The 21,597-nt window shown below is 61.9% G+C and overlaps 3 protein-coding genes across 4 annotated transcripts in view; 1 reads left to right on the forward strand and 2 right to left on the reverse strand.

Moving 5' to 3' along the window:
• LOC119712358 (single-stranded DNA-binding protein 3-like) overlaps positions 1-3,180 on the reverse strand; it is a 5,043-nt gene extending 1,863 nt beyond the window's left edge. Inside the window, exons 1-4 of the mRNA XM_038163462.1 lie at positions 2,993-3,180; positions 1,417-1,489; positions 1,234-1,295; positions 348-432 (exon numbers count right to left, since the gene is read on the reverse strand). Of these exons, the coding sequence (XP_038019390.1) occupies positions 348-432; positions 1,234-1,295; positions 1,417-1,489; positions 2,993-3,048 (276 nt within the window). The 5' untranslated portion in view covers positions 3,049-3,180. The remainder of the gene's footprint in view (positions 1-347; positions 433-1,233; positions 1,296-1,416; positions 1,490-2,992) is intronic.
• A 529-nt stretch (positions 3,181-3,709) lies between these two features.
• On the forward strand, positions 3,710-7,002 carry LOC119712629 (leucine-rich repeat-containing protein 25-like). 2 transcript variants are annotated; one of them, XM_038164109.1, is made up of 3 exons: positions 3,710-4,611; positions 4,795-5,644; positions 6,209-7,002. In XM_038164109.1, exons 1-3 carry the CDS (start codon positions 4,128-4,130, stop codon positions 6,321-6,323), a joined length of 1,449 nt encoding a protein of 482 aa, XP_038020037.1. In that variant the 5' UTR covers positions 3,710-4,127; the 3' UTR covers positions 6,324-7,002. The 2 variants fall into 2 exon arrangements, with proteins under 2 accessions (XP_038020037.1, XP_038020038.1); XM_038164110.1 differs by having other exon boundaries at positions 3,710-3,997.
• A 139-nt stretch (positions 7,003-7,141) lies between these two features.
• On the reverse strand, positions 7,142-11,032 carry GDF15 (growth differentiation factor 15). The gene is made up of 3 exons (XM_038164111.1): positions 10,895-11,032; positions 10,096-10,682; positions 7,142-9,422 (listed from the first exon to the last, which is right to left on the reverse strand). Exons 2-3 carry the CDS (start codon positions 10,409-10,411, stop codon positions 8,626-8,628), a joined length of 1,113 nt encoding a protein of 370 aa, XP_038020039.1. The 5' UTR covers positions 10,412-10,682; positions 10,895-11,032; the 3' UTR covers positions 7,142-8,625.
• Between the last annotated feature and the right edge of the window lie 10,565 nt (positions 11,033-21,597).

The raw sequence follows: 21,597 nt of genomic DNA on the forward strand, positions 1-21,597 counted from the left end.
ACAGGGGACACCCCCGGCCGCACGGCGAGAGCCTGGCACCGCGCCCACGGTGTGGGGGGAACGGGGGGGGGGGTCCCTGTCCCCTGGGGGGGGTGACAGAGGGGGATGGGCACACCAGGGCACGCTGGGGTCCCCGAGGGGGGGGGGGCACTGAGCCAGGCCCCCAGGGATTAACCCCCCCTCGCCGCCGCCCCGTGAAATAGGTCACCCACAGATCCGGGGCTGGCGGGCGGGGAGGGGTCCCGGCGGCGGGGAGGGGTCCCGGCGGCGGGGGAGGGGGTCCTGGCAGCGTTGGGGTGGGGGTGGGGGGCAGCAGGACACGGACCCCCCCCCCCCCAGGCACTCACGTAGTCATGGAAGGCTTTGGCCTCGCTGGAATGCTCGCAGGTCTCCCGGCGGTCCGGCGCGGCGCAGTACAGATCCCAGAAGACGCTGGCAAAACGCGAGGGGGTGGGATGGGGTGGGGGGGCAGCGGAGTGAGGACCCCCCCTCCCCCCAATTCACACCCCTGACCCCCCCCGACCCCCCCCCAAAGCGAGCACGGCCACGCCGGTGCCGGCCGTGGGGCGGGGGGGCTGCGGCCGTGTCCCCCCCTCGGCGGGGGCCTCCCGGCTCGCTGCCGCCTGTTTTCCCTGGAAACGGTCGCTACGGCCGGAGCCCAAATTCCTGGGACTTTACATCAGGCTGCAGCATCCCGGGCCGGGATTTGGGGTGGGGAGGGGGGTCCCCTGCCCGCGCCCCCCGCCCTGGGCGTGGGACGGCACGGGGGCTCTGTCTGTTTGTGGGTGACCCCCCCAGGTTTGGGGGGCGCTGGCTGGGTGGCAGCTTAACCCCCCCCCCCCCCAAATCACCGAGTGATCATTCACTGCCCACCCCCGAGCCCCCCACCCTCCACGAGTGATGCCCGCCCCAGGGGTGCCCCCCACATCCCCACACCCTCCTGGGGCTCCCCCCCCCAGTGCGGGGGTCCAGCCCAGGGCTGGGAGCCCCCCCCAGCTCCACGCTTGGTGCCAAATTGGATCCATCTGGAGGAGCCGGGCGGGGGGGCCGGGATGGGGGGGAAAGGGGGGGCCCCCAAATCGCTGATGGCAAAAGCAGAGGGACAGGTTTATGGGGTACGAGCTGATGTGGGGGCAGAATGAGGGGGGGGCAGCTCCTAGACCCCCTCCCAGCCCTTCTGCCATGGGAATGGGGGGGTTCCCCCCTTTCCAACCCCCCCAGACCCCAACTCACCACCACCAGGAGTGCAGGAAGCCGGGGGGCTCCCCCAGCGTGATGTTCTTCTCCCATCGGATCTGCGGGGAGGGCAGGGGGGGTCACCGGGGGGGGTCAGCACCCCCACCAGGGATGGGAGGGGCTCCAGAACCCCCCCGTGGGTGGGATGGGGGGTTCGGGGGTGCTGCCCTCCCCCCTTACCTCCGACAAGAAGGTCTGGGCGGATTTCTGGGCCCCCACGTGCAGCAGGTACTCGTAGACGTAGAGCGCCAGCCTGGGGGGACAGCAGGGGGACAGGGACAGCGTCAGGGACCTGCCACCCCCACGGTGACACCCCCACCCAGCAAACCCCGAGGGACACGGGGAACGGCCGGGATGGAGCCCCCCCCCACCCAATGAGTGCAGAATTAATGCAGAAGGTTTGGTGCCACCTCCCTGCGAGGGACCCCGCGGGTGACACCGAGTGACACCGCACCGCGCGCCCTCCACGGCGGCACCGCTGGGGTGGCTCCAGGACAGGTGACACATCCCACACAGGATGTGGCTCGGGGCCGAGTGCCACCACGCGCGTCCCCGATGGCACTCAGGGCCCGGTCCCCGGGGCTCCGTGCGCCCCCCCGGAGCAGGACCGGGAGCCGCGGGGTCCCCACGGGGGTCGCAGCCCCCGGCCCCAGCAGCTGCCCCGGGGACCGCGGTGGCCCCGGGCACGGCGACACAGCAGGACGGGGACAGCCGGGGGGACGCGGACCCGGGGACCGGGGGGTGGCAGCGGCCGCGGAGCATCAGCAGCCCCGGTGCCATCCCGGTCCCCGCCGCCCCAGGGGACGGCACGGCCGGGGAGGGCTCCCGGTGCCCTCAGGGATGCTGCGCACCGGGCGCATCCCGGCTCCCGGTAGCCCCGGTGCCACCGCGGGGGACGGCGCCCCGGGGAATGGCGATGGCCCGGGGGATCAGCCCGGCTCCCGGTGCCCCGGAGGATGGCAGAGACCGGGGGGCACAGCCCAGCTCACGGCAGCGCACGGTAGCCGGGCGGATGTCACGGAGCCGGGGGATCACCCCGGCTCCCGGTGCCCCGGGGGATGGCACGGCCGGGGAAGGGGCATCCCGGCTGCCCGTGCCCCCGGGGATGCCGCACACCGGGGAGATCAGCCCGAATCCCGGTGCTCCCGCAGCTCCCGGTGCCCCAAGATGTGGCAATACCCGGGGGGCACATCCCGGCTCCCGTTAGCCCCGGAGTGATCGCGACTCCCGGTGCCCCGGGGGATGTCAGGGACCGAGGGGGATCATCCCGGGTCCCGGTGCCCCGGGAAGCCACGGACCGGGGGGGGGGATCATCCCGGTTCCCGTTACCCCGGGGAATGGCACAGATCGGGGGGAATCATCCGTGCTCCCGGTGCCCCCGCTGCTCCCGGTGCCCCGGGGGATAACACGGACCGGGGGGATCATCCCGACTTCCGGAGCCCCGGGGGATGCTACGGATCGGGGGGACATCCCGACTGCCGGTGCCCCGGGGGATGCCGCAGACCGGGGGGCTCAGCCCGGCTCCCGGTGCCCGGCTGACCCCCGCCAGCTCCCGCTGCCCCGCGGCTGCCGGTGCTCCCCGGCGGGGCGGGGCCGGGGGGTCCGCCCGCCCCCCGATCTCCCCCCCCCACCTTTTCCCGATCTCTCCCCCCCCCACCTCCCTTCCCGCTCCGTCCCCGCTCCCCCGGCGCCCGCCCCGGCAAAAACTTCCGCGCCCCGGCCGTCCCCCGCCGCCGCCGCCCGGCGCCGCACTCACTTCTCGCGGGCCTGGCCGTCCGAGGGCACGCCGGAGCCCTTGCCCTTGGCGTACATGGCGCGGCGGCGGCTGTCAGCGGCCCCGGGCCCGGCCCCGCGCGGCCCCCGCCGCCCCCGCCGCCCCCGCCGCCATCCCGGCCCGGCCCGGCCCGGCCCCGCCGGCTGCGGCCGCGCGCCCGAGGGGGAGCTTGAAACCGCCGCGCCCCCCCCGCGCGGCTGTTCCGGCAGCGCCGCCACCACCCCCCCCGCGCCGCGCGCCGCGCTTAAAGGGGCGATGGCGGCCTAATGTTGGGGGGGGGGGGGGGGAGGCGGTGGGGACCGCGCTGAGGAGGGAGGGAGCGGGGAGGGGGGGCGAGGGCACGGGGGGCGCGGGGAGGGGCACGGGGGGCACGGGGGGGGCACACGGAGGAGAGGAGTGGGCACGGACACAGGGGACGCGCGCGACGGGGCGGGCATGGAGGGGCGAGGACACGAAGGGGGGGTGGGCGTCCGGGGACACACGGGGGGTGACGGACACGAGGGGGGGGAGTTAGAGGGGCGGTGACACGCGGGGACACGGACGCGGTGGTCACGGAGGGACAGGAGGGGGTGGGCACGGAGGAGAGGGATACGGGGGGGGGGGGGACATGTGGCAGGGGGTGGGCGCGGAGGGACGTGGACAAGAAAGGGTGGGCACGGGCACGAAGGGGTGGGCATGGGAGGGGGGGACGCAGGGGGACACGGGGGACACAGAGGGACACGGATGCGACAGGGTGGACTTAAAGGGGCAGTGGCACGAGGGGATGGAGACGGGATGGCCGTGGAGGGACGCGGGTTTGAGAGGATGGGCACGGAGGGACACAAGGGGGTGGCCACAGAGGGACACGGATGTGACATGGGTGTGACAGGTGGACGTGGACACGACGGGGTGGACACATGCAAGGGGTTGGGCGTACAGGGACACGGACACGACGAGGGGGGACACACGGACACGACGAAGGGGGACCACGGACGGGAATGGGAGCAGGTAGTCGCGAAGGGACTCGGACACCAGGGGGCGGTCACGGACACGGTGTGACACGGGGGGACACGGTGTGACACGGGGGGACACGGTGGGGACACGGGGCGACACGGGGAGACACGGAGGAGGGACAAGGATGGACACAGGGGGTGGACGTGGAGGGACACGGACACCGGAGGGGGCTCGGACATGGCGAGTGGGCACGAACGTGATGCGCTGGAGACACCGAGCTGCAGACACGGCGAGGGGACACCGGCATGGGGACACCCGCCCTGCCAGGGGACACAGCCACCGAGCCCCCAGGCTCCCACCCGGCCCCGGGGTCCCCTCACACTCGGGGGGTCCCTGTGCTGCCGTGGAGGGGGGGGGGGTCTGTGTGCCCACTCGCGTGTCCCCCACCCCTCGGGTCACCAGGGTCACCGGGACACCCAGCCAGTGCCAGGGGGATGCTCAGCACCCCAAGAGAGGACCGGGGGGTCTGGCAGGGGTCAGGGGGTGCCGACGTGGGGGTGCTGCCCCCCTGCCCCCCCCGGGGCCGGCTACGCCCTGGCAGGGTGACACGGGACAGCCGGACCCGCCTGTTCCTCTTCCCCGCACCAGGCAGCAGCGGCCGGAGCGAGGCGAGTGGGGCTGCTGTGGTCGGGAGGGGGAAGGGGGGCAGGAAATGCCCCGCTGGGACCCCCGGGAGCTGCCCAGCCCCGCGACAGCGGCAGCGGGCCGGGGACCAGACCGGGCTGCCCTGGTTTGCCCCGGGAGGGGGGGATCCGGTGGGAATGGGGGTCCTGATTCCCGTTTCCCACCAGGCTCCCGCTGCAGTGGAAGAACCATGGGGGTCCCTGCGGCCCCGCTGCTGCTGCTGCTGCTGTTCCCCGTGTCCCCCTTTTTGCTCGTGTCCCCCTGTTTCCCCCCGCTGCTGCTCATTTCCGAGGAGCTGGACCTGACCAACAGGAGCAGCGGCTGTGCCGAGCTGGACTGGAGCCCGTTCCGGCGGCAGCGCCGGCTGCTGCTGAGGCACAACGGCATCGAGGCCCTGAACCCCTCGGCCAGCCTCGGGCCCGGCATGGAGGAGCTGGACCTGGCGGAGAACCGGCTGCGGGAGCTGCCCGAGGGCTTCTTCACCAACGCCACGGCGCTGCGGAGCCTGAGCCTGGAGGGGAACCCCCTCCCCGCCGTGCCCCCCGCCGCCTTCCAGCCCTCGCTCAGCTCCCTGAGCGTGTCGTGCCGCTGCGACGTGCTGGGCACCGTGCTGGCCCCCTGCGCCCGCGGGGGGATCCGCTGCCTGTGCCTCACGCCCCGCCGGCATCCCTTCAACGTCACGGAGTTCCACGGCCGGGAGTGCGGGCCCGGCGCGGGGCCGGTGGCCGGGGCGGTGGCCGGGGCGGTGGCCGGGGCGGTGGCCGCGCTGGTGGCCGCGCTGGCGGCCGCGGTTTGGTGCCGGCGGAGGAGAGCGGGAGCCGCGGTGGACGGCGAGGGAAGGGGGAAGCAGGATCCCGCTGGGACCCTCCGGCAGCCCCGCTACATCAGCCGGGACACCGGGAGCGGCCCCGCCGATGGCGCCGACGGCCCCGACTACGAGAACGTCTTCGTGAGCCCCGGCACGGCCCCGGCCGCTGCGCGGGGATGGGCACCGGCGTGGCAGGAGCCGCGCTACAGGTGAGGCTCCGGCGCAGGGAGTGGACGCTCCGGGAATGTCCCATCCCCTCCCTGCTGTGCTGTGCCCTGCTGTGTTGTCCTGAGCCATCCTGCCTCATCCGCTCCGTCCTGTGCTGAACCTGGCATCCCATCCACCCCTTTCCATCCCATCCTGTTCCATCCAACCTCATCCCATCCCAGCCCATCCCAGCCCATGCTGTGCCATCCTATCCTATTCATCTTTTCCATCCTTTCCATCCCATCCATCCCTTTCCATCCATCTCTTTCCATCCATCCCTTTCCATCCATCCCATCCCGTGCCATCCCATCCCGTGCCATCCCATCCCGTGCCATCCCATCCTGTGCCATCCCATCCCATCCCGTGCCATCCCATCCCGTGCCATCCCATCCCGTGCCATCCCATCCTGTGCCATCCTCTCCTTTCCATCCTCTCCTTTCCATCCTCTCCACCCTCTCCTGTTCATCCTCTCCTGTTCATCCTTTCCATCCTCTCCGTCCTCTCCACCCTCTCCATCCCATCCCACCCTCGGCATTCCCGCCTCCCTGAGCCCCCGTGTCCCGCAGCCCGCAGGTCCCGCTGGATGAGGATTATTTCCTGGAGAGCGCTGCCGGGGACCAGCCCATCTACGCCAACACTCCGGGCCCCGCCGAGGACCTCTACATCATTCCTGACCAGTGAGGGGCTGGGGGACACTGGGAGGGCCGGGGGGGCACTGCTGCCCTTCCCCTGGCTGTCCCCCAGCCCGGAGGGGACGGGGACATTCCCCGCAGCCGCGCGGAGCCACGCGTGGTTCCCACGCACATCCTGTGGCAGCGCCTTTTGCAGGGTTTTTTTGGTTTTGTTTTTTTTTTTTTTTTTTTTTGGGTTTTTTGGCAGCCCCAGTCCCCTCCTTCGCCCCAGTTCTCAGGCGGAGGTGGGGGCTGAGCTGACATTTCCTCCCGGGACTGCGGCCACCGACCGCGGGGACGCCTCTGCCGCATCCGCCACCGGAGCCGCGGGGCCGGGACCCGCCCGGGGCCGCCCGGAGGAGCCGGGGCCGGGCTGAGCACCGGCTCAGCGGGGCTGACCACGGCCTTGGCTTCCTCTTCCCCTTTCGAGCCGATGGAGAGCGTGGGGTTGGCGCTCGCCTGGGGCCGTGCTGGCGGTTGGGGACATCCGGTGGCACCTGCTCGATCTTTTCCTGCTAAATCTGCCGCTTTGGGGAACAAATAAAAAGCTCCTTTTTTTAAAATCCTCCTGGCGACACCCCGAGCTGTTGGGTTCCATGGGGACGTAGGGAGCCCGTGGCTTGTCTGGGTGTCGCGCCAGTCCCTGGGAGGCTTCACTGTGCCCCATTAAATGGTTTAATTATCTCTAATTACCTGCAGAGCTCGTGGTCTGTGGGAAGCCCTGGGCAGGACACGGGGTTTTCCCGGGGGCTCCCAGAGTCTGTGTCCCCAAAGTGGGGGTCCCAAGGGGGCAGACCCTCAGGAGGAGGTGCCCAGAGCTCGTGTCCCCAAAGTGGGGGTGCCAAGGGACCAAAAGCCAGGTTTCTCCTGTCCCTGTCCCCAGAGAGGCCATCTTCACAGCTCGCACCCCTCAGTCCCCGGTCCCCAAAATCCCCACCCCAGAGAGAGACCCCATATTCCACCTGCCCCAAGGCCAGGTCCCCAGCAGGAGCTGCTGAGCCCGGGAGAGCCCCAGATCACACTGGAAGAGGGGACAGAAGGGACCTGTGAGCAGCAGAGCCACCCCCTGGAGCCATGGTGGGGACACGGCGAGTGCCACCAACCCCCGGGGGGGCTCCCCCATCCCTTTGGTGCCCACGGGGTGCCCTGGAAATGGGACAACGGTCACCTCCCAGCTGGACGTCACCTCAGGGGTCAGAGCTGCGCCCAGTGCCCTTGCCAAGGACACAAACAACTCAAAGGTCCCTGGGAGCAGTGCCCAGGCATTACTCACATGCTGGCACTGGAAACCCCTGAGGATTTACCAGCAAATCCACGTGGAGGCAGATCCCAGGGGAGCTGAGGGTCCAAGGAGCCCCCTGAGGAGTGCAGGAGGAGCAGCCAGAACCCCTGTTAAAATCACTTTATTCATTAGTATTACATCCTTTCGGTTTTGTAGAAATAGGTGAAAGAGAAAAGCACAAAACCATCTTATTCTTTCCCCTCCCCCCAAAAAAAAAAAAGGATATTTTTCTATAAAATACAATAAGTTAGAAATAAATAACTGGGTTGTATAAATAAGTCTCTGAGGGTTTGGAGTGGGATATGGACACCTGGGCACGCACCCACCCCAGCCCTTGGGGGGCTCTGGGGTGAGAAGGACCCACCTGCTCAATAAAAGATGGGTTTAAATTAGAGAAGAGACAGGAAAATAAATTATTTTGGTAGAGGGATCCCAAGTGGAGGTGCTGGGGCTGAGCCGGGGGGCAGAGCTGGAGACCCCAGGGCTGAAGCAGAGCCAGGGCTGGCGTGGGGTCACTTGGTGCCACAGGAGCTGGACGTTGGGACGATGATGCTGGAGACCCCAGAGATCAGGGTGGATCCAGGACAGATGTGGAGCAATTTGGTGCCACAGGAGCTGGATTTTGGTTTGCTGGAGCTGGAGACCCCAGGGCTGAGCTCAGGGCGGATCCAGGTCTGGTGTCACTCGGTGCCACAGGAGCTGGATTTTGGTTTGCTGGAGCTGGAGACCCCAGGGCTGAGCTCAGGGCGGATCCAGGGCTGGTGTCACTCGGTGCCACAGGAGCTGGATTTTGGTTTGCTGGAGCTGGAGACCCAGGGTTGAGCTCAGGGCGGATCCAGGTCTGGTGTCACTCGGTGCCACAGGAGCTGGATTTTGGGACATTGATGCTGGAGACCCAGGGTTGAGCTCAGGGCGGATCCAGGTCTGGTGTCACTCGGTGCCACAGGAGCTGGATTTTGGTTTGCTGGAGCTGCCAGGAGTCGGGATGGCTGTGCCCCACCTGGATGCTGACACCCCCCAGCTGGAGCTGTCAGGCGCAGTGGCACCTGGTGACCAGCATGTCCTCGAAGAGGCTGGACACCAGCCTGCCCTGGCTGTCCAGGTGCATCAGCACCATGGGGTCGTAGCCAGCGGGGACGCAGCAGGGCGGGGGGGTGGCCTTGGACAGGGAGTGCACTCGGGATTTGATCTGGGCGTGCATGCTGGCCGGTTTGTAGTTGTGGGGGCAGGAGCCCTCGCAGAACCTCATGAAGTAGCTGTTGGGGGCGATCACCCAGTCCGACCAGCCGATGTCCTGGAAGGAGACCTTCAGCGACTTCAGGCAGCACTTCCCCTCGCTCTTGCCGCACTCCTCCTCCAGCCCCCGAGCTCTCCTGGCCGCCCGAGGCGGCTTCTCCAGGGTTTCCACCTCCAGCACCAGCGTTTGCCCCCCGGAGGTGGCCAGGGAGGCCGAGATGTCGCTGTTGAAGTCCAGCTGCAGGCGCAGCGTGGCCTCGGGCCCGGCCGCCCAGGGCCGGACGGCTCCTGTCAGGTCCAGGCTGAGGGAATCCCGCCGCAGCTCTTGGCTCTGCAGGAGCTGGGGGGTCCCCTCAGCCCCCCGCAGGGTGGAGATGGTGACCCGCGGTGGCACCGAGGCGCCGGGAGGGGACGGCGGCCGCTTGAGGAGCTTCAGCTCCGCCTGCACCACGCGGAGCTGCCGCTGGAAATCCGCGGTGCGGGACAGCAGGAGGTGGTAGCGGTAGGGACCGAGGGGCTCCCGGTGTCCCTGGGCGTCCCGGTGGCCTTGAGAGTCCCGGTGTCCCTCGGGGGTGTCCAGCCAGCGCAGCACTGCGGGGACAGAGGTGACAGCTGATGTAAGAGGCAGTAATTCCTCACCAGCCCAGGGTTGGGATCAGCTCCGGCCAGGCGGCCGAGCCTTTGCTTCCAGGGCATCGCCCACATGCTGAAAATGGAATTTCCAGCACCCCGTCCATTCCTGGACCCCCAGGCTGGAGGGTCTCGCTTTTCCTGGTGCCACAGAAGGCGTCCCAGGACCCCCTGAGCTCCCCCACCCACCCCCGCGTGTCCCCACCCAGCCCGGGCAGCAGCAGGGGGGGGAATTATTTAATTTTTAATTTTTAATACTCATTAATTTATTTAATTCTTTGAATTCCCATCCCCAGGTGCAGATAAACCCCCAAGCTGGAGCTGAAGCTGGGGGTCGGGGGGATGGCACCTCCCTCCCTCCTCCCGCTCACCCCCAAATCCCTCGAGCCCCACTCCGAGCCCCCAACCCCGCTGATTTTTTGTGGTTTTAGGCAAAGCGGCTCCGGCGCTGGCTCCTCCCCACTCCCGGGGCAAAGGAAGGAGCAGGATGAGGATGAGCGCGGCCTCCGTGCTGCATGCCCGGTCATGTCCCCAGGCAGCGGGGTGACATTCCCGGGGGCGGGACACGCTGGGACACTCGGGCGTCGCGGGAGACGAGGGTCGGGGGGGGTGACACGGAGCCACGGCCACTTACAGGTGGGGGTCAGGCGGTGCAGCCTGGACACGGCTTCCTCCTCTTCCTCCTCCTCCCGGCTCCGGTTCGCCGCCAGCTCCGCCGCTTTGCGCTGGTAGAGCCGCTGCGCTCTCTGGATGCTCTCCTGGTCCAGCTGGCGCCGGATGACGGGGGGTGCCGGCATTCCCAGCCGCTCCAGGATCTCCTTTTTCACGGCTTCCAGCTGGGAGCGGTCCTGGTCCCAGCTGTGGGGCCGGGAATGCACGGCCGACAGGAGCAGCAGGAGCTGCAGGCAGGTGAGGGCGGCCGCGGCGCCCCGCACCGCTCTGCTCAGCATCCCGCACGAATCCGGCGGCTGCAGGGCAGGGTTTGCTCCCGAATCTTCTGCAAGGGCTGGGCGTGCTGCTGCCGGCGGGGCTGCCCGGGGAATGAATGAAGAGGACCAGACCTGACTTTATAGGAGCCGAACTTTGCCCGCCCCCCGTCCCCCCTCCCCGGAGGGTGACGCCGGAGAGAACTCCCAGCAGGAATCTCTCTCCTCTCCGCTGGCATTTCCACCAGGAGCTCTGAGAGCGCTGGAGCCGGGCGATGCCTAAGCCGGTTTGCAGCTGCGGAGATTAAAAAAAAAAAAAAAAAATGGAATACTCCTTTTCGAACGCAAACATTCCCTTTCTACCTGCGGTTTTCCCCACGAGGGAATCCCCCTGAGCTCCGCGGGGTGATGGAGAGGGGATGATGCGCGAGGCGGGAGCGCTGCAGAGAGCATCCCACGCTCGGGTTTCCCATCCTCGCACCCTCGGCCACCTCTCCCGCCCCGCACCTCGCGGGTCGGCTCGCTGTTATCGCCATCCGCCCCTTCCCAAAATCCCAGCGCGGCGGGATGGGGCGGGCAGGCGGCAGCAGGCGCGGGGCAGGGCGAGGAGCCGCGCCGGACCCCGTCCCACCGGACAGGTGAGGCCGGGAATGGTGAGCCCGGATCCTCCTGAGGCAACCGCGGCCGGGGTTACGTCATCCCAAACCGGCCGCAGCCGGGACGGAGCCGGGCACGCCGGGCGGCACCGTGCCAGAGCGGGGCCGCGTGTGCCGGGCAGCACCGTGCCAGAGCGGGGCCGCGTGTGCCGGGCAGCACCGTGCCAGAGCGGGGCCGCCTGTGCCGGGCAGCACCGTGCCAGAGCGGGGCCGCGTGTGCCGGGCAGCACCGTGCCAGAGCGGGGCCGCGTGTGCCGGGCAGCACCGTGCCAGAGCGGGGCCGCGTGTGCCGGGCAGCACCGTGCCAGAGCGGGGCCGCGTGTGCCGGGCAGCACCGTGCCAGAGCGGGGCCGCCTGTGCCGGGCAGCACCGTGCCAGAGCGGGGCCGCGTGTGCCGGGCAGCACCGTGCCAGAGCGGGGCCGCGTGTGCCGGGCAGCACCGTGCCAGGGCCGGCCAGGAGGAAATCCAGAGCGGGAACGACCCCCAGGGGCCAGCCCAGCGCCGCTCCTCTCGCAGCTTCTCCTCAGGGATGCTCGGGGCAGCAAAGCGTGAGCAGAGGGATGAGGAGCTGCCGGCGGCGTGAGGACACGGGCAGGTCCCCCCGAGGCCGCTCCCGGGTGTCCCGAAGCGGATCCGGGCTCCAGCTGCGCCGCCGCCAGCGAGGAGCGTGCGGTAATCCCGGGATTTACGGCTGTTTGTCCCCGCTGCCCCGCGGCTCCAGCCCTGCCCCGGCTTTCCTCCCCCCGCTTCTCGAGGGGTTGCCCGAGGCGAAGCCCAGACCGAGCGTTTCACCCCAAAACACGGGACAGGAGGGGTTTGTCAGCATGAGCAGGGTCGTGCGGAGGGGATTGCCCGGCCCTGGCTCTGCTGCCCTGCTCTGGATCCGTCCTCGCAGCACGATGGGTGAGGAGGAGGAGCAGGAGTGCCCCCAGGTCCCCTCCCCATTTCACGGCTTTTCCCTTCCCACCTTGGAGGGAAATCCCGCAGGGAAAGCTCAGGTTTATCTCCGAGGCTTCATCCCATGCGGGACATCACCAATCCCTCCAGCAGCTGGGCAGGGATGAGCTCCCCTCCTGGAGCACCTTCCCACAGGGAATTCCCGGAGCCCCAAGGCTGCTGGGATTCCTCTCCCAGGGATTTTATCAGCCAGGGTGATTGCGACCCTCCAGCCCCCCAAATCCAGGGAAGAAAGGAGAGGGAGCATCACCCCAGGAGGACCCAAGGGCAGAACCACCAGGCCATTCCCTCCTCTCTGGACGTCTCCAGGTCCACGCCAGCCCCCTCCACCATCCCCTGGGTGCCAAATGTGCTGATCCAGAGCCCTTGGCGTGTCCCGGTGCAGGAAGAGGCCCCAGCCTCTCTGGTGACATTGAGCAAGCCCGGGCAGAAACCCCGAAATCCCCAAGCTCTGCTTTTGCAATGGATTTTCTGCGAGCCCCACATCCAGGAGTGACTCACTCCGGGAGCATCAAAGGTTGCTGGAGCCGGATGTTTTCCCCCAAAGGCGCCAGCAGTGGAAGCCAGAGATTTACAGTCCAGCAAGGGCCATAAAAGAGGGATTTTGGGAGCAGCGGCTGGATCCTGAGCGAGAGATGATGAAATGTCCCCGCGTGTCCTCACCAGCCTGCAAGAGGGGATTGCGCAGCCTCTGCATCCCACGTTTCCTCAGCTCTTCCTGGATGTTTCAGGGGAGGAAGGTCAGGTTGATGGGAGCCTTTTCCCAGCAGGATGAAGGCTCCTCTCCCGTTCATGCGTCCCACGTGGGTCCCTCCTCTCGGCACAGCTCTGCTGGCATGGACCTGGAGCAGGGGATTGCGGATCCCAGGGCAAGAGCAGCTGGGATGGGCTGGGCGTGAGGAGGAGCGAGCTCTGGGAAGTCCAGGAGAAGCTCCAGTTGTGCTCTGCTGAGCCTGGAAAGGTGTGGAAGCGCCCCGGGCCAGCTCGGATGGGGTTTGGAGCAGCCTGGCACTGTGGGAAGTGTCCCCAACCATGGCAGGGGTGGAACGGGATGGGCTTCGAGGTCCTTCCGACAAAACCATTCTGTAATTCCAAACAAATAATGCTTTTCCCTTCTCCAGATGCTGGCGGTCGGTGGGGAGCCTGGTGAGGACACGGAGCAGGAGGCTCCAGAGGGCTTCAATTCCCCAAAACGCAGGAAATTCCCCGCAGCTGCCCGAGCTGGCAGAAAATTTGGGTTTTTTTTTTTTTTTTTGCCAAGTTCCTTACCACAAGTGGCAAGAGGGGAAGTGCTGCCTTCCAGATTCTAGGGCTATCAGTTCCTCACAGCTGCTGAGCAAGGGATCCCCAAAAAGTGCCCAGAGGCCTCTGGGAACTGGTGGCATCACCCCTGGGAGGGACGGAGCGGGACCAGGTTCTTCCCACATCCTACAGGATCCCCAAAAGCCCTCAGGCTGAGCAAGGCGGGTGCTGCAGGGGGGATGTTCCCTGGAAAAAAGGCACTTCATGCTTCCCCGTGGTGTTTTTTCATGGGAAGGGAAGAGCAGCCCGGCCGCTGGCAGCACATGGAGCTCCAAGCAGCTCGTGGGGCTTCAAGGGAAGCTGGAGGCTCCAGGAATTCTTTGGGATGAGGAACTCCAGGTGGGGTTTGCTCCATCCCATCTCATTTCGGGTCTGGAGAGGGGATGGCAGGCAGATGTCCCTCCGCTGCCAGCGTGGGATGGTTGGGAAGCCACAGCCCGTGTTTTCCCAGCGCTGGCTGCTGTCCTGGCAGATCAGCAGACTGGACGCCGAGGTGACCTTTGGATGTTTCTAAATCAAAGAAACCACCACGGGTCAGCAAGCAAAAAAGCAGCTTTTGGCCCGGCACAGCAGGAATCGCATTTTTCTCCCTCCGCCGCGAGTTTACGGCATCTCCCAAAAATGAGACTTCTGCTCCACTTGGACAAAGACATTCCTGCTGGTCAAAGATCCCCTCGGGTTCCCTTCCCAGCCCCCTCAGCCCGGCAGGGGCAGGAAATGCCTCTGCTCCAGCACCAAAAATGGAAATCTGCCTCGGGAAGTCCTCGCTCACCCCACAGGAGCCTTTGGGCCGGGGTGTCCTCTGCTCCCCAGGGAGGATCTCTGCTGGGTGCAGCAAGGGCTGGGGGCTGCACCTGGGCACAGGAGGGGCTCTGGGGGCACGGAGCTCCAGAGCGGGATGCGTTGGGAAGTGTCAAAGCAGCGCTGAGCAGAAGTGGCATCTCTGGAAGAATTCTTTTCTGCCTTTTCCTGTTCACTGAGAGGATTTTAAAATGACTGATTAATGACTTTTTTCCCTCTGAGCATCCTCAATCTAAACAGGGCCACTTTCTAACAAATGTGGCCATCTTTTTTTTTAAATTATTTTTCTTTTTCTGACTGGAGAACATTCAGAGGACAAAAACAGCACGATGGGCTCCCCTGAACAGGGATTTCCAGGTGGGGTCTGTGCTCTGCTGAGGAGGATTTGCACTTTACAGACATTAAAATAGAATGTAGGAATATATAAAACATATTTAAAACCACATAAAATACATAATAAATATCATATGTAAAATATATCTAAAATAGATAGAAATGGAATATCTTGAGAGCATCCTGGAGTTGGACTTCCTGATCCTCGTGGGTCCCTTCCAGCTTAGGAATTCAGGATGAGGAAATTCAGGGAACGAGCTCAGCCTGGGCAGGATTGATGGGATGGCTGTGTGCCCCGGGAGGTGGCCAGGGATGTCTCCAGGATATGCCAGGGCTGTGCCCTGGATGTGCCAGGGCTGTGCCTCTGTTGTGCCCCGGGATGTGCCCTGGGATGTGCCCCAGGATGTGCCCAGGATGTGCCCGGGATGTGCCCGGGATGTGCCAGGGTTTGTGCCCTGGGATGTGCCCAGGATGTGCCCCAGGATGTGCCAGGGTTTGTGCCCTGGGATGTGCCTCTGTTGTGCCCCAGGATGTGCCCGGGATGTGCCCGGGATGTGCCCGGGATGTGCCCTAGGATGTACCTGGAATGTGCCAGGGCTGTGCCTCTGTTGTGCCCCAGGATGTGCCCGGGATGTGCCCGGGATGTGCCAGGGTTTGTGCCCTGGGATGTGCCCGGGATGTGCCCCAGGATGTACCTGGAATGTGCCAGGGATGTGCCCGGGATGTGCCTCTGTTGTGCCCAGGGATGTCTCCAGGATATGCCAGAGCTGTGCCCTGGATGTGCCCAGGGCTGTGCCCGGAATGTGCCTGGGCTGTGCCCCAGGATGTGCCCCAGGAGGTGCCCTGGGATGTGCCCGGGATTTGCCCCAGGAGGTGCCCTGGGATGTGCCCGGGCTGTGCCTCTGTTGTGCCCGGGATGTGCCCAGGATGTGCCTCTGTTGTACCTGGGATGTGCTCAAGGATGTGCCCCAGGAGGTGCCCTGGGATGTGCCCGGGCTGTGCCTCTGTTGTGCCCGGGATGTGCCCCAGGATATACCCAGGATATACCCAGGATGTGCCCGGGATGTGCCCGGGATGTGCCCGGGCTGTGCCCGCACACGCCTCACCAGGGCAGCCCGGGCAGGAAATTCCAGCCATTCTCAAAAACAGGAGAGGGAGCAGCCGGACGGACAGACGGACAGACGGACGCTGCCCAAAAATCCCACCTCGTTAAGGAAGGATTGGAAACTGGAGGAGCTGGGGAGGAGGGGGGAATGGCAGTGGAGAAGAATTAAATGTTTAAAAAAATTCAAATTTTAATTAATTTAATTTTTAAATTAAAAATTTTAATTTATTAAATTAATTTTAAATTTTAGATTTTAAATTAAATTATTTTTAAGTTTACATTTAAAATTTAAATTAAATTTATTTCAAAATTTAAATTTAAGATTTTAAATTTTTAAATTTAAACTAATTTAAAATTTTTAAATGTTAAAATTTAAATTTATTTAAATTTTTAAATTTAAATGAATTAAAATGTTTAAATTTTAAATTTAAATGAATTTAAATTTTTAAAATTTTAAATTTAAATTAATTTATAATTTTAAATCTCCACCGAGGAATCCAAGGGGGATGCTCCATGAAAAACCATGGAAAAACCCCTTGGATTTTAAACCCCTGTCCCCACGGCGGGCCCTGTTTGTGAAGTGACCTCATGGGCACATGAGTCACCCGAGGCGACACCGGCAGGAAACGCCTCTCAGCCGGTAAAGGGAATTTAAAGAGTGAAATCATCGGGGTTCGGCTCAAATCCTGCCTCACCTGGCCCGGGGATCCCAACGTTCCCGTGCCCGGGGTGTGCTGCGTGGGAATTAATTCAATTAATTTAATTAATTCAATTAATTCAATTCCAGCTCCAAGGAAAGGCCGGAGAGCTCAGCGGGATCGCCAGGGCAGCACAGGGGAAAAAAGAGAATTCAAAAAATAATCCCAGAATTAGGGCATAAAAAGGGGCAAAGGTGTGGATGTGGCACTTGGGGACAGGATTTAGGGGCCAAGGTGTGGATGTGGCACCTGGGGACAGGATTTAGGGTGTAAGGAGTGGATGTGGCACCTGGGGACAGGATTTAGGGGCCAAGGTGTGGGTGTGGCACCTGGGGACAGGATTTAGGGGTACAGGTGTGGATGTGGCACCTGGGGACAGGATTTAAGGGCCAAGGTGTGATGTGGCACTTGGGGACACCACTTAGAGGTACAGGTGTGGATGTGGCACCTGGGGACAGGATTTAAGGGCCAAGGTGTGGATGTGACACCTGGGGACAGGATTTAAAGGTACAGGTGTGGGTGTGGCACTTGGGGACAGGATTTAGGGGTACAGGTGTGGATGTGGCACCTGGGGACAGGATTTAGGGGTACAGGTGTGGATGTGGCACCTGGGGACAGGATTTAAGGGCCAAGGTGTGGATGTGACACCTGGGGACGGGATTTAGGGTGTGAGGAGTGGATGTGGCACTTGGGGACAGGATTTAGGGGTACAGGTGTGGATGTGGCACTTGGGGACAGGATTTAGGGGCCAAGGTGTGGATGTGGCACCATTTAGGGTGCAAGGAGTGGATGTGGCACCTGGGGACAGGATTTAGGGTGAAAGGAGTGGATGTCGCACCATTTAGGGGTTAAGGGGTAGATGTGGCACCTGGGGACAGGATTTAGGGGCCAAGGTGTGGATGTGGCACCTGGGGACAGGATTTAGGGGCCAAGGTGTGGATGTGGCACCTGGGGACAGGATTTAGGGGTAAAGGGGTGGGTGTGGCACCTGGGGACAGGATTTAGGGTGGACAGGGGAACAGTTTTGTTCCAACCACCACCTCCAAAACCAACAAAGCCGAGAGGACGCAGAGTCAGAGCCAAACTCTTTATTTCCTTTGAAACAGGGGCTCCAATCCTCAGGTACAAAGCCCAGGCTGGCAGTACAAGCTGGGACCCCACAGCCCCCCCGGGACTTTGGGGATCGTTGGGATTTACAAGGCACTGCAAGAACACAACAGAAACCCCAAAGGGCTGGGACTGGCGCTCCAAGAGTCCTGACGAGCACCAGGTGACACCCGAGGCGCCCACACAGACACCGGGGGGCTTCACAAGGGACACACGGAGGAGCCGAGGGCTGGGGAAGGGTCAGGACGAACACCTGGCCCCAAGAGGAGACAGCAAAACCCTCAGGGTTTGGGTTAACCCAACCAAAAACGAGGATGGAGCAGCAAAACCCTCAGGGTTTGGGTTAACCCAACCAAAAACGAGGATGGAGCAGCAAAACCCTCAGGGTTTGGGTTAACCCAACCAAAAACGAGGATGGAGCAGCAAAACCCTCAGGGTTTGGGTTAACTCAATCAAAAATGAGGATGGAAGAGAAAAACCCTCAGGGTTTGGGTTAATTCAATCAAAAACGAAGATGGAACACAAAAATTCTCAGGATTTGGGTTAACTCAGTCAAAAATGAAGATGGAATACAAAAATTCTTAGGATTTGGGTTAACTCAGTCAAAAATGAAGATGGAATACAAAAATTCTTAGGATTTGGATTACCTCAACCAAAAATGAGGATGGAAGAGAAAAACCATCAGGATTTGGGTTAATTCAGGCATAAAGTAAGGATGGGACAGCAAAACCCTCAGGGATTGGGTTAATTCAACCAAAATTGAGCATGGAACAGCAAAGCCCTCAGGATTTGGGTTAACTTAATCAAAAATGAAGATGGAGCAGCAAAACCCTCAGGATTTGGGTTAACCCAACCAAAAGTGGGGATGGAGCAGCAAACCCCTCAGGATTTGGGTTAATTCAGTCAAAAACGAAGACAGAAGAGAAAAACCCTCAGGGTTTGGGTTAACCCAACCAAAAATGAGGATGGAAGAGAAAAACCCTCAGGATTTGGGTTAACCCAACCAAAAATGAAGATGGAAGAGAAAAACCCTCAGGATTTGGGTTAACCCAACCAAAAATGAGGATGGAAGAGCAAAACCCCTCAGGATTTGGGTTAATTCAGCCAAAAATGAGGATGGAAGAATAAACCCCCTCAGGATTTGGGTTAACCCAACCAAAAATGAGGATGGAAGAATAAACCCCCTCAGGATTTGGGTTAACCCAGCCAAAAGTGAGGATGCAAAGCAAACCCCGCTGGCTGCCTCTGGCCAGTGTGTGTGAGCAGCCCGGGGACCTCGGCGCAGCCTCCGAGGAGCAGGAAAGGGGGATTGCCACCAACTCGGGGCTTTCCAGCCCCATGCTGCCACCCGGCCACGGGGCAAACCCACCCTCCTGTCCCCACCATCCCGCCCCCCAGGCGCGGCACAAGGCACTCCCTGATCGTGGCAGTAAACGTTTGAGTTTGATTTCAGAGGCTGCTGCGGTCGGGAACCTGGGGGGGTTCTGAAGCACCGCGGGGGTTTCCTGCGAGGGCAGCGATAATTTCATTTCCCACCGTCGACCCCTGCGTTTCCTTCCCTGTTTTAGACTGGGCAAAGCAGGCCCCAGGTCTCGGGGAACACCTCGAGGAATTGGCAAGGCCCTCAGCTCCGGGGTTCTGGCAGGGTTTCCCTTTCAGCACGTAAGACACTCGTCAGACAGGGATAAAAGGATTTTTTTTTTTTTAATGAAAAAGTGCACTTTATACTGCAAAAAAATTAGGGATTCTGGTGCAAAAATAAGAATTCATCTAGATCAAGATGAGTTTTTATGGTATCGACAAGGGGGGAGGTTTCCTCCGAGGCAATAAATTTAGAAAGAGCCTTTGCAACTCTGAAATTCCTACCGTTAGAATAAAATTAAACCGTTAAAATATTATCGGATAAAGTATTAAAGGAAAAGGAGGCAAGAGGGAGGAAGTTACTTCGGGAAGGGATCTGTACAAATTCACTGCTGGCAGTTTCATCTGTGAAATCCGGAAATCGGAATTAAAAAAAAAAACATAAAAAACCCCACAGAAAATACTTTTGATGCCTAAAGATCCTGATTTTCAGCCAGATTTGGGACACCACCCCTCCCTCCTGCAGCAGCTCCGTGTCTGAGCCTCGGCTGGAGCGGGAAATCCAGGAGTTAAGGAATTAACAGTAATTAATAATTAATTAGTCACAAGGAATTAACCCCCAACACCCCCCGTGGCCAGACCATCATCGCTGCTGCCGCTCCTGTGGGAGGGGGGATCCCCCAAATCCCCAAATCCCCTCCTTTCCGGGCTTTTCCCGCTTTTGGTTTGAAGGAGCTCCTCCTCCTCCTCCTCCTCCTCCTCCTCCTCCTCCTGCAATTCCTAAAAAAATTCCCAAATAAAAATCCACCCAGCAGGGCAAGGGGTCGGAGAAGCCCAGGATGGTTTGGGTCGGAAGGGACCTTGGAGATCACCCAGCTCCAGCTCAGCTCCAGGAGATTTCAGCACCAGAAGGAATTCTGTGCATTTTAAACTTGATTTTAGGCCTTTCCTTACCCAAACCAACACCGGGAGCCTGTGCTGGGAGAGCAGGCCTGGAACCTCCTGGGATAATCCCATTTCCCAGCTGCTGAGGCACTGCAAGGCTCAGTATTCTCTTTTTTGGGAACGCCCCTAAATCCTCTCCTCCACACCAAAACCCCTCAGCCCCATTTCCCCCCTGAACCTTCCTGCCCAGAGCTGGTTTTGGCACTCACAGCACCCTGGAATTTCAGATTATTTTTACCTTTTTCCCACATTACAGGCGCTCCAGCTGAGCTTCCTATGCTGTTACCCACTAGAACAGCTTTTGGGGGTGGCAGCAGGTCTCCCAGTCAGTGCAAATTAGCAAATTCCATTAATTGATGATGGGGAAAGCAAAGAGGGTTCAGTAAAGCATCAGCTTTTTTGAAGCTCTGCATCAGTTTGATGTCCTAATCCCAAAGAAAACAGGGATCTGTAGGAAAAGCTTTGAGAATTGGACAAAAAAAAAAGTTAAAAAAACCCCAAAAACTCAACCTCAAAGTATTTAATTTAGATAAAATTAAATAAAATTAGTTTAATGCCATTTTCCCCCCAGTTGGGCTACAGGAAATTTCCCTACCACCAAAACCCCTTTTATAAACACAACCTCAGGCTAATCACCCAAAAACCTCCCCACCCACCAAAAAAAAAAAAAAAGAATATAAAATAAATTATGTTTTCTAAGGAACTGATCACGTGGAGCTTCCCAAAAACAGATCGGGAGGAAAAGCAACGCCCAAAACATTCCCAAAAATTGGGATTTTTAATGCTGACACGCCAAGGCCGAGCCCTGCAGCCCCCAGACTCCAGCAGGCTCTGGATCTTCCCCTGGAGCAGCAGAGAGCGCCCAGAAAAATGAATATTTTTAGGTGCTGAACAGGATTTCACTCGCCAGGCTGAACAGACCCACGGGGGAGCTGCTCTGCCCACGGAGCTGCTGCTGCCTGTGCTCCCTGCTGATGGATCCAGCACAGCCTGGGGACATCCAGCACAGCCAGGGGACATCCAAACCCACCCTGGGGACATCCAGCACAGCCTGAGGACATCCAAACCCACCCTGGGGACATCCAGCACAGCCTGGGGACATCCAAACCCATCCTGGGGACATCCAAACCCACCCTGGGGACATCCAAACCCGTGCTGGGGACATCCAGCACAGCCTGGGGACATCCAGCCTCATCCTGGGGACATCCAGCACAGCCTGGGGACATCCAGCCTCATCCTGGGGACATCCAACCCCATCCAGGGGACATCCAGGCCCATGCTGGGCACCTCCAGCCCCACTCAGGGCACTTCCAGCACAGCCAGGGCACCTCCAGCACAGCCTGGGGACATCCAACCCCATCCTGGGGACCTCCAGCACAGCCAGGGGACATCCAAACCCATCCTGGGGACATCCAAACCCACCCTGGGCACTTCCAGCACAGCCAGGGCACCCCCAGCCCCATCCTGGGCACCTCCAGCACACCCTGGGGACATCCTGCCCCATCCTGGGGACATCCAGCACAGCCAGGGCACCCCCAGCCCCACCCTGGGCACCCCCAGCCCCATCCAGGTGTGCAGGGCAGGGATGGGCAGGGAGCTCCTCACCTGGAGGTGCTGACCCCTGCCAGGTCCCGCCCTGACCCCTCTGTGGGTCCCTGCTGCCACCCCAGCCCCGGAATTCCAGCATTCCAGGTCGGCGTGGCCTCACCAGGCTGTTGGTTTTC

This window comes from Motacilla alba, chromosome 28, assembly GCF_015832195.1.
Source record: "Motacilla alba alba isolate MOTALB_02 chromosome 28, Motacilla_alba_V1.0_pri, whole genome shotgun sequence".
NCBI classification, from domain to species: Eukaryota; Metazoa; Chordata; class Aves; order Passeriformes; family Motacillidae; genus Motacilla; species Motacilla alba.